This window comes from Ziziphus jujuba, chromosome 2 (genome assembly GCF_031755915.1).
Source record: "Ziziphus jujuba cultivar Dongzao chromosome 2, ASM3175591v1".
Classification (NCBI taxonomy): domain Eukaryota; kingdom Viridiplantae; phylum Streptophyta; class Magnoliopsida; order Rosales; family Rhamnaceae; genus Ziziphus; species Ziziphus jujuba.
The window spans coordinates 8100579-8113543 of NC_083380.1; the positions used below are offsets into that span (position 1 = coordinate 8100579).

General features: G+C 32.4%; 1 protein-coding gene across 1 annotated transcript; it reads right to left on the bottom strand.

Annotated features, from left to right (window-relative positions):
• Nucleotides 1-6450: 6450 nt before the first annotated feature.
• LOC107417964 (probable BOI-related E3 ubiquitin-protein ligase 3) lies at nt 6451-8193 on the bottom strand. The gene is made up of 3 exons (XM_016026621.4): nt 7926-8193; nt 7421-7805; nt 6451-7312 (listed from the first exon to the last, which is right to left on the bottom strand). The coding sequence occupies exons 1-3, from the start codon at nt 8150-8152 to the stop codon at nt 6611-6613; spliced, it is 1314 nt and encodes a 437-aa protein (XP_015882107.2). The 5' UTR covers nt 8153-8193; the 3' UTR covers nt 6451-6610.
• Between the last annotated feature and the right edge of the window lie 4772 nt (nt 8194-12965).

The following is a 12965-nucleotide window of genomic DNA, read 5'->3' on the forward strand; positions in this document are numbered from 1 at the left end:
TGCTTTTGTACTGTCCCATTGCTTTGGCAGCCCCACCTTCCTCAACTGAAAATTGGAATATGGTTTATATCACCAAAGTGGACAACTTATGTGACACATTTTCCATCCCCTTCCTCTCTCTCTCTCTCTCTCTCTCTCTCTCTCAAAACACAACCAAAAAAGATTTTTGTTTTTTAGTTTTTAAAGAAAAGCACAAGGCAATGGGCCTAAGATACTTAGGAAGGACATTGTCCTTTTTGAGCTCCTTCCCCACAAGAAATTTTTTTTTATTGGGTCAAGTGTCACTTTCTCTCTCTGCGTCGGCATTTGGTTTGGACTTGTGCGTAGTGTGTACGTGACGATGAGTTTAGAGCATGCTTTTGATTAATTCAAATATCTTATTTTTTTATTTTTTTGAAACAAAAAATAATATTATTGTTCAATGAATATTGTTTGAATAAAGGAAAATAAAAATAAAAAAAAATTAAAGAAGAAAAAAAAGGTGTGGGGTTGGATCATGACCCACATGAAATGGATGTGTGATTCTATTGCTACTGGACCAAGGCAATAAAATTGTGGCTTGGCTTAGTTTAATCACCTATCCTTTTCTTTTCGAGAGAGACATAGGAGTCTTTGTCTGTCATTAATAAAATAATGTGTTATAGTTGATGATTTGGGTAACAAACAGCATTTGAAATCTTGGGCTTTTTTTATTTTTATTTTATTATTTGATGATTCCAATGTGCAATGCACCACTCAACCAAAACACTTTCATTTCATGATATGTGCTATCTTAGACAAAATTAGTACTTAATTCCCCCTTTGACAATCCCTATTATCTCCAAATTAGATACCCTTTTGTAGAATAAAATCATATTATTAATATATATATATTATCAAGTGTTATACGGTCGCAATCGAATAAATCTGATGACGAATACATACATCTGGACCCCACACTTATGAGTATGCACTAAGCGTGCTTATAATTTTTTATTTTTATTTTTTAATTCTTATTATCCACAAATAATATTCTCGGCTACAAATTAAAACCCCGTGATACTTTTTAACTATATAAAATTGTTTAATTTCTTAATCAACATGGTCATGTTAGGTTGTGGTTTCGTAACAAATATATATAAAAGAAATGTCTCGATGGGTTCGAGTGAAATACTTTTTTTTTTAATCCTAATTAGGTCAAAAACATATAATAAGAAACAAGTGTTAAGAAACAAATCGTTGAATTAAGTAATCAAACAAATTAAATAATATAAATAAATAAAAATCTTTGAAAAATCATATCATTCACAGGCAAACCCTGGGTGGTACGGGTCCAATGATGATTCAAAACTGCTCTAAACTGATTGCTTAACGTATGAAACTACATCATGAACAACATTTTTTTAAAAAATATATAAACAAAGCAAAACAAAACAATTTTCCATATATGTATGGCCGTCCAATTGACGTTATAGGTTTGAATTGCTTCAATTATAATTCTGCGGAAAATCAAGCTAACAACTTATATACATGTATACAAAAGATATTAATATAACATTATCATGTTGATTGATAAGAAATTGATTTATGTACAATATATATATTATTATGCATTTCAAATACACTTCTAAACCTTTCTGTCAAAAAACAAAATAATAATAATCTCCAAAACAAAACTCATTACTTTTTTTTCCCAACTTTTCACCATGCCAAATGTTAAAGCAAAGCAGAAAACTCCTTGTGCCCCCTAATGTCTATCATAAAAATAGCAAAATATCACTTTAATGGTAAATAGCCATCCTCCATAATTGAAGGACATGGGCATCACTCTTTTGCCTTTTTTTTCTTCATAAAAGAAAATAATAATAATAATAATAATTTTCTCAACTAATTTTTCTTCTCCTTGGCCAAGTAGTACTAGAGAAGATGGGCATCTGACATAGCATTGACAGTGACTTTAGCTGATGTTTTTATTTTTATGATAAACCAAACTGGCTGGCAATGCCATTGAAATTTCACCAAAATCAGACTGCCCTAGCTAGCTAACCATCGTCTATAATACAAATAGAGATTCTTTTGGACAAATTGTACACATATTGCATACGCCATTTACATTGAAAACAAAACATATTATTTTTTTTTTTTTTTGACAACTAGAGTTGGTCATGTCCAACAATTTTGGTCAATTTCTTGGCCTAATTGTATAAAGAGGGTGATCATTTCAATGGTTTGGCTTTTGTATTTATTGCATGGGGGTCGCATGCATTTTCATAGAATTAAACATGAAAATATCATTATATAAAACAAACACGTACACACACAAAAATATATATTATAACATAAAGTACAAAAAAAAAAAAAATCTAAACGTAAAACCTAATTAACCGAAGGAAGAAAGAGCAAAAGAAACGAAGAAACCCACTATAATCATGAACAACAAAGTATGGGAATCATTCCATTTTTTTTTCTATTTCCTCAAAATGGGTCAATAATTCGTGCGTATATATAAAGTTGCGTATATCTATCCAAGTATAAGATTAATAGACAACGTGTATAGATCAAATTTATGTGTGAATATGTGTTCTAATTATATCTTTGAGTATATACAAAACTTTGGAGGAAAGATAAAATTAATAAACATTCTCTAAAATGTCAAATAAGGTTTTGTATTTTTGTCATTTGGAAAAACTTCCAAGCAAAATATTGGAATAGTAAGAGAGAACATTTGGATGGTTGTTAATTTTTTTTTTTCTACAAACAAAAAAAAAATTATATTGTAAAAAAATAAAACTATAATTTTGGTGATGTGGGTATGTTGAAAAGCAGGCAAAATCAGAATCCCCATCGATATTTTAAAATATATATATATATATATATATAATGATGTCCACTTGTGGGCATATTATGGTGTTTCATGCTACCACAAAGTCACAAAAGAGATAAATATTTTTTTGAATACAGACCAAAAAGAGCATCATTTCTTTTTTAGGTAAAATGTTTACTAACTTCTCTGATTAGATTCCTAGGCAGAAACACCTTTTTAAAATTTGGTAAAGTCCAATTAAAATAAAAGCATAAAAGTTTTTTGCTTTTTAATTATTATTAAACAAAAATGAAATCATTATCACAAAACTTAGTCAATAGAAAAATATCCAACTTATGATAGCAATAATTTATCCTCCTAGACAAAACCCAATTAACATAATTAATTATTTTTTTAATTATCCAATTAATTAATAAAAAAAAAATAGACAAATTGGCAGTGCAAGATAATGATGATGAATAGAAAGAAGAAAGTAAGGAAAGATGGGTGGGAATCAGATTCACGTGTTATGGAGGGCATGCCGGTCATAAAGGGACAGATGGTCCTGATCTTTGTGGGGGCCCAACTTGTGGGCCCAAAGATCCTAATCTTTACAAAACAAAATCTCCCATTATTTTTGTGATGTCCTTGTTACCCTCCTCATTAAATGCCAACTTTGGCTTTTGTACCCCTTTGTTTTTTAAAAATAAAAATAAAAAATTTGTTTTTTGGTGGACCCCATAAAAGTATTTTGTCCCTCAAATCAGACATATTGTTCTAAAATTGGCCCATTAGTTGGACAAATTTGAAGATTGATTTGGTTGCTTTGGAATTGAAATTTAAAAAATTGACCTCTAAACTATTTTTGGGCACCTTTTTTATTAAATGGTGTATATGTATGACTATTATTGCTATTGGAGCCTACTATAATATTGTCCAACTAGTGAATATGACTAACATTATTGGAGGTGATACCAATGCCATTTGTACATTTCTTTGGACCTTGTTTGTTTAAAGAATGGTCCTTGATTCCTAAATTGATGCTCATATCTTCTTTCTTAAATTAGACCTATCAATTTTTTATTACTCAAAATATTTTACAATTAAAGTTTAATAGATAGACGTAGGTTCATTTATGGATCAACTTACTAACCACGGCTAAATAGCTTTTTTTTTTTTTCAATAAAAAAAATGGAAGACATCATCGATTGGATATGACATTTTTTTTTTTTTTGGTCTGCACACAGAAATTAATACCTTTGCCTCTTCATCTAATCCAATTTAATTATTTTTTATATATTTGTCAACTATTAATAGTAGGTTGTACAATGTTATTGTCTAAGCCAATTTGTTATTTTATGTTTTTTAAGTAAAATTATAAATTTGAAAAACTTATTATTAAAAGCATAGCACCATTAGTAGCTATTTGATTATCTTAAAGGGTCTAATAGTAAAAAATTCCAATCAATTACTTCATTAAAAATCGTCCCAATAAAAGAATTACTTCAACTTTATAAACAAAAATGAATATAGGAAGAAACTCACTCTGATTGACCTTTTCTTTTTTAACTTGTGGTTTGGCCAAATGTCAATTAAGCCTTTGATTTTGGCAGCATATTCAACAATAGCTGATTGAAACTTTTCATATGTTATTATTGACTCAACACCTTTAATTGGAACAATTTTTATTTTTAAACTAAATTACAATTTTTGGGTAATAAGGTACATTGTTTTGCACATGTTTAGGTAACAAAATGGAAACCACATGCAACAAAAAAAAGAATAATAATAATAAAAATAAATAATTAAGAAATTAAAAAAAATGTCGTTTTCAAAAGAGATAATTTTTTTGTCATTTGTATTTTTATACAAACACATTAAATCTTATCAATTAAAAATACTTTAAATTATGGGCATTGATACATTTTACACTCAAAATTCTTTTTTAAATTTTTTAAAGAAACTATATATATATATATATATATATTAATAAAGGTCTAAAATGCCTAGTAATATCTCCACCCAAACTATTGGCCATATAAAACAATGGGGAATAAAATACGTACAAAAATTTTCAACAAGATAAGCAATTGTATATTCTCAATTTGAATTCAATTTTTTTCTTTTTTTTCTTTTTTTTTTTTGTTTTATTCCTTTTTTTTAAGGTGGGACCCAATAAATGAAAAAGACCCTCTCTCAAAATCTATCTCTCTCTCTCTCTCTCTCTCTCTCTCATATTAAATATTGACAAAATAATATCCCATTCCCACAAGAAATTGAGTGTGAGTAAGAGAGTGAATGCAACCCCTCCATTAATAATAAGACCATAAACCTTTTGCTTATCTTATTACCATTTGATCCACCTACATATCACGTGTCATTCTCGTGCAACCCATCAACATTACTGCAAGGTAAATTATAAAATAAAAAAAATAAAAAATAAAAAAACAAAAAAATGCCACATTTAGCGGAACCCCCACATTGATTTGTCTTTTACTCCTTCACCTCCTATATTAGGCCACGGTGGGACACAAGTTTTAATACGCAACCTCCCATGATCTTTTTATTTCACCTGTTCCCTAAAAAAACCTTTTTTCCATAATAAATGAATGAAAATAACAAGAAATTGAATAATAATAATAATAATAAATTTATAGAATTTTTTTTTGTTTTTATAAATTATGGTGTTCTGTGCTTCTGGGAAAGGAAGGGCGGGTCTTAATCTGGTCCCTTTTTCTAGTTTGAAAGCGACCAAAGAGGTGGGGCAAATGGTACCGTGCGTAGGACGCTGCTCGCTCAACTACCACCCATCACCACCACCACGGCACCGCCACCGCCACCACCACCACCAGTCACCACGACCTCGGGAATCCCAACGGCTTTTATGCACTTCCCCCATTACAAAAAAACTCTATTTTTATTATTTTTATTATTATTATTTTTTTCCTGATGCCGTAGTGATGGTGGCGATGCCTTGCTTCGACTTTTTTTTATTTTTTATAAAATTATTTTACATATAAATAAAAAATCAATTTTTTTTTTTTTTTTATTTATATGAGAGAGAAGAAACTAAAAGACAGGGAGTGGCCGTTGGCAGCCATTGCACAGCAACAGCGACATTTGCGCGCGTCCTACGTGTCAGCTTTTGCCTCACACCTGTCGCTTTTTTATAATTTTTTTTGGGTCACCGTCGTTGACCCCACTCTAATTGCACAGCGCGTGCATTGTACGCTCCATTTATATCACCTAGTTGCTCTGGGAAAGACTAGCTGTCGGGTAGATGCGCCATGGGTCCCACTTAGCCCAAAAAGAAATTATATGAAGAAAAAAAATTAATAAAAATCACATCTTCACCTAGAACGCCCCACACACACATATATCCTCTTCCCTGGCCCCGCTCTTTCACCACGCATTTGCTAAACTGCGCCACTATCTTGCTATCGTGAGCCGTATTATCCAATCCGCTAATTATAGCCCCCACAAAATTATTAAAAATAAAAAAATTGTAATCTAATTCTATCCAAAAATTAATAATGATAATAAAATGACAAAATTACAAAGAGGGGGTTGATTTTCCTTCGATTTTCCTCCTCGCAAATTTTCAATAATTAAATTCCAAAATGCAGGAGATTTGCCTCTCAAAATGTTGGAAATCCAATAAGTAAGAATTATAAGAAAAAAAGAATATGTATTCACATGGTAAAAACAAATAAATAATTGGGATCGAAAAGAAGACGAAGAAGAAGAAGCAAATTTTGTATAGAAGAGGGAAAAGTTTTGGGTTGTGAATTTGTCGTGTTTTTTTTTTTGTCGTGGAATATATATAATTCAGGACATATTGACATGCAAACTGACGTTCTTGGGAGTTTTACAGATTGGGCAAGTATGCAGCGACGACCCACAAACTGTACACAGACAGAGATGCCTGCAAGGCAATATCAATACGCAAGACTCTTCTTTCCCACAATTCCTGCACCACCTCTTGTTGCTATTCCCAGTTGTACCTCCATTAAAACTATTATTATCCACCATCATCTTATTGCTTTTGCTTTTATTACCGCCTCTCCCACTTGTACCTTCCTCTTCCCCTTTCCTATCACCTATCAATCGCCACCCACACCCATCCATGGTGGCGTTTACTTCTCCATCGTCTCCGTTTACTTCTCCGCCGCTGCTTCCGCAGCCTGACTGTGCATCGTCCATTAACGCGGCTAAACCCGCTGCGGCGGCTTGAGTTTCTTCTTCCTGGGTTCGATGGTGGTCTTCTTTAACCTGGGCTAGAACATGTTCGAGATTAGTCCTCAGAGCATTGGCCGTGGCTTCGTTCGTCTGAGCCAGGTCGCGCCAAATCTGATTCTCTACGCACAGCGATTTCACTCTCTCTTCCAATGCCCAATTCAGTTTCCCCATCTTCTCTATCTCTTCCTCTTTGGCTCTCAGCCTCTTCATCATCCCCAATTCGATTGCCTCTAATATCTTCCTCGCTTGCCTTTTTCTCTTCTCCTCAATTTCCAATCTCACTTTCTCCATCTGTAAACAAAATCAATCAAAAAAATAAAATTAAATTAATTCATACCCTTTTGCTAATATGAGTTTTTGAGAAGTGGGTAATATACAATATGCAATAATAATACATACATGATGAGAGATTAAGTGGTCGATGTCGAATTGATGTTGTTGGATTTGCAGAGAAATGTCTTCGCCAAGAAAGGAGAAAGAGGCGCCACAGTTCTTTGTTGCGGTTTGGTAAGGTGAGAGGAAAGGATCAATGGAGGAAGAGTCTCTGGATCGCTTTCTTGATAAAGTTGGGAAGTTATAGGTGAGACCGCTATCGGATTTCATAGCGGTAGTCGTGGTTGTTGTCTTCGGAGGAAACGAATTGGAATCGTTGAAGACATTATTGTAAGCCGGAAGCAGAGTATCGGCTGTGATTGTTCCTGATAATGGCACTACTCCATAACCCATCTGGTTGCTACTACTGTTGTAGATATTCGTGTTTCCTTCAAAGGTGTTCATCATCTCTCTGCCATATTCAACCAAACCCAATAGCACTTTTAGAGTAAAACAAATACAGATACAATTTATATATCAAGAAGAAGAAGAAGAAGAAGAAGAAGAAGGTTGTAAAATTGGTTATAATTACCTGTTGCCTATGAGTTGAGGAGGGAAGAGATTAAGGTGGCGAGCTTCAACAGCCATGGAATTCTTTTTCTTTGTGATGTTTGTTGCTAGCTCTGTTATCTTCTGTATAAGGAATTTCTTTTCTTTCTTGTTCTTTGGTTTAGAGTTCTGGTATTTTGGAGAGAGTTGAAAGAAGATAGGGAGGGAGAGGAAGAGAAACAAGTACGAGGAAATGAACAAAATGGGCATGCAATAGGGGTGGAAAGGCTGTATGGTGGGGTTTATTTAGGGTTTGGTTTGGTTTAGAGAGAGAAAAAGAAAAGAATAATATTATTATTTTAATAATTAAATTTAAAAAATGTAAAATAATATATAACACCCTGATTTATAGAGAGAGAAAGTTACATGGAAAAAAAGAAAAGAAAAATGAAAGAGAGAGAATTAGATAAAAGAAAAAGTTGAGAGAGAGAGAGAGAGAGATGTGTGTTATTTGTTTGTTGGTTTGGGTTTTGTCTATTTTGGGATTCGGTTACCAGAAAGGCCCCTGCTATTACTCGTCCTATTTGGGCTCCTATTACGTAACCAACAGAGATTCAGTCAGTCCGTAATTAATGCATTTTACTAAGGGTATTTACGGAATATCAGCGAGCGTTTATCGCAACCACTGATTGGTTCTTTTTTTTATCATTTAATTTATTTCAGTTTATACAGTAAAAAATAAAAAAATAATTAAAGTACGAAAGACTAAGGTGGAAGGGATTTAATAACTGACAAGCTGGGTATCTGCCACGTATCACCAGCCGACTGGGGCCTGCGTGAAATTGCCACGTAGGCTTAGCAAAACTCCAAAGCACTCGCCTTTCCTCAATTCTCTTTCTCTACCCCCACCCCCCTGAATAACGTGATGGGCCCGTGGGGTCCACAAGAAACACGTGTGGGACAGGGTGGGTAATGGGGACTATGTGTGTGAGGGAGAGAGAGAGGAATAGGACAAGATAAGCCTTCTGGACACGTGTGAGGGGTCCAGCGTGGAAAATAAAAGTGGGACCCCAACACAAAATGCTTTGGAGGAGAAAAAAGGAAAAAATACAAATAAAAAAAAGTGGGCTCCATGATAAGTTTAGTGTGGGTCCCCACAAAGAGGCCGTTGGGGTGGGTACGGTGTACCTCTGAAGGATGAGAAGTGAAAGCGGGGCTCTCTGGTCCTTTTTGACAGTTTCTTACTTTGAGGACAGCTTAATTCACGGCTGCTCCCAAGGGAAAAAAATAAAAAAATAAAAAAAATAAAAAATGTACTCTTCTCACTTCCACGTGGCAGCATCCCAGTTCTCGAACGTTGTGTTTGCCGTTCCATGATTCCTTACCCTGAGACCTCACCAACAACCAACAACCTCCTCCCCACAATCACGATCATCCATTTTCTCTTTTGGGGGGGGCCCATCTAACTTCATCATTGTATTTTAACCATGTTGCCACGATTTGGCATGTGTACGGAGTTCATAGATTCGTGTGGGCTTAGCTTCGGATAGATATAATAATAAACACGATCATATTATTTAAATTATTGCATTGGTATTGCTTTAATTTACTTTTTAAGCCTGAAACTTTTTGAGTTCACATTGCATACACACATTTTGAGGATCAGTAATATATTTAATTTTTATGAATATTATGTTATGGGATATGGTTCTCAAATTTTTCTAATAAATTTGGCAAGTTCGATGCGTTTTGATTAATCAAAGTATGTGCGAAGATTATATATATACATATATAAATGGGTTTTGCTGACCAAGAAAAACCATGACCGGCTGCAACGTACTCTGAAATTCAATCAGAAGAAATTGAAAATTGAAAGGTGATTATGATAATTGACCAAAAGAAAAAGAAACGGTTTCAAAGTTGAAACAATGTTCCAAAAAAATTTCAATCTAGTACGTGAAGTCCTTTTTCAATGCATAGCATGGTCTGATACGATTTTATCCAGATTTCCCACATTTGAGGCCTGATTTCTTGCATAGCAGAATTGTCCATTTATTTGACATTTTTGCATATTTTTGACCATTAATATCTCATTTTGACAGCAGCCCTTGCATAGCCTCCTTATCATTAATTTCTAACTAATTTTTGATTTTTCAAACTTCATGACCTTCCATCTCATACCAGTATATACATATAAATGCTATGCATATATATTAGTAATGTCAATATTTTTATATAATAAAATATGCATGGGAATTGAATTATTTGAAATTGCCTGTCACTTCCAATATTAGAGTTTCCCAATTGTTTAGGTATGTCCAAGTTTTCTTAGAAAAGACTTAGTTGCTAAGGTTTAGCTTAGATATCTTTTCTGGGTTAGTTCGCAAACTTTGACCCCAAACAAAAGCATGAATATTCATTATAAGTAAAACATGTGTGTATATATATATATATATAAATATATTTTGGACATAATTGTGGTAGGTTTAGATCCAAAATTGTTTATTAAGATTGATGCTTTTTTGTTGAACTATTTAAAAAAAAAAAAAAAAAAAAAAAAAAGAGAGGAAAAGATTGATGGGTTTCTGTCTATTTGTCTAACCCCACTCTTCCTCCACCATTCACTCACATTATAGCCTAGATCTTGCCGACTTTGCTTTGCAATGAAAAATGTATACAAAGTTAGTAGCAAAAATAAAAAAGTGCATTAAACATATATACATATATGTATCTGCAAATACTTTCATATATTATATATCAATTTGATCAATACTGATTTGTCTGGTTGCACTTGCATCTGCTTACCATGCGCCAATATGCCCTACAACTCTGATTACTTTGATATTGTCATCCCCCATAGATACATGTTGCAGCTTCCCAATAAACTTCACCATATGTACAACTATATATACATATATAAAATGTAAAACGGTGTTCTCAAGGTATATACTTATAATTAACATTTTTTTTAAAGTAATATTGCAGATCCTTCCTTTTGTTCAGAATACTTTTTCATGCGTGGTTTACATTAATTATGAGAGATTAGACAAGTTATCTTCATTTAAGGAGACAAAATGACAAATAAATCTCTCGTGTATATATATATATATATATATAGATACAACTTTTATATTGTTTAATTAATTAGACTGCTAATATTATAAATTGTTATTATTATTATTTTTAATATGCACAAGTTGATACATTTAACTTTCATATATATATATTTCAGGAGACAAAACCTTACATTGAATATAATCAAACTTTGTCGAGTACCCCACATGGGTAAGATTATTAAACTTTAATATATATATATATATATATATATTTATATGTGTATGTATATTTGCAGATATATTCTGCATGAAGCAGGCCGTACAGGGACAGGTTAACAAAGGCATTAATATGCCATAAATATGACTTGTGCTTCCTACAGTTAATATATATTTTCCAAACTTTGCTTTGGCTTTGCACAAGTGGCTTATTGACTTCATATTGCAAAAACTAATCGTTTTGAAAATGATGGGTTAGAACTTAGAAGCTGATAAGGTTATTTTCTAATTTGTACATACATACGCAAAGGTGGAGTTTAATTAGTACTTGGAGTTTCTATTTTGTTACAATGCATTTCTTGTATGTGAATAATACATAGACTGTAAGCGTGAAGACAAATAATCTTTACCCTTTTATACACGTTAATTAAGAAAAGGACTGTTGTTTTTCTGAAAACAATATTTATATATAGAACATTGTAAACTTGTCAGATGGACTATGCAAATAAACTGTTTTTTTCTTTTTTGTTTTTTTTTTTAATATGTTTAGCTTATTTGTATATGCACGTAGGGTCCTCAAGCTCTGATTTAGCTCTACAAAAGCCATAAAGTATATGGTCCATAAATTAAATTAGTATGACACATATATAGATAAAAGTTAAGGCATATATAGAGTACTTTCATTAACCCAAGAATTTGAAACCACCAATAATAATAATTGCTAAAGTTATCATGAAACTTCAAGAAAAGAAAGAGTGAGTAATAGATGAAAAGTAGGTTAAGGGAGTGTGTGTGATTCTCTCCCTTTTCCTTCATCTTTCTCTTTCACTATAGTCCATATCTCTATTATTGCTCAACACCAACAGCATCAAACCCATATATATTATATACTATGGTTTAACCACCACCGAAATCGAAAAAAGCAAATCAAAAGTAACAAAAAGCAGTAGCAAAAAAGAAAAGGAAATATTTTTACAAAGTATATAATATAATGGATCACAACCCATATAGATATGTATATAACAGTCTGATTTACTTTATTCTCCAAGAAGGAAAAGGGAAAAAAAAAAAAATTATATATGATGCTATATTGGACGGCTAGATCTTTATGAAATGAGTTAAAGAAACCAAAAAAAAAAAAAAAAAAAAAAAAAAGGAAGAAGAAGATAGATATAGGATGAAGATCATGTGTGTTTGTGCTTGACCCGCTTTTAAGGGCAAATTGTTTTGTATTATTCTATATATATCTGTGTCTGTGTGTGTATATATAGCTTGACTTGTGGAGATAGATGGTTTCTTTATCTTTTTCTTTCATTCAACTTAAAGTTTTGGTGTTGGTATTCTACATGTGATCTTCACCCTTTTTACTCTCTCACATTTTTTAAAAGGAATCTCTTATCTCTTTTATAGCTTTGTTTTTCTTTTTGGGAATCTCATTCATCACCCTCCCACAAACATATAACACCAAACTTTGAATATGTCTCTCAGTTTTCATCAGTCTCTGTCAAATAATTTGTATAAAAACCCATTTGATATTTGATAAACAATGGATGAATAATATATATATATATATATATATATTGAAAGGAAAGGAAAGTAAAAATGAAAGAGCATTTTCCTTTTTGGCCTTTTGAAACTGGAAATAGGTTGTGACAACTTATTGTGATGTTTCCTGCTGTGGTCTGATTGAGGGGCTATCATTATTTCTTGTATTGGAAACATACCTTACTTGTGCTCAGGATACTTGGAAAGATGTCAGCTTTATATATATATATATATGCTATCTATCTATCCTAGCTGCCAAGAGAAAA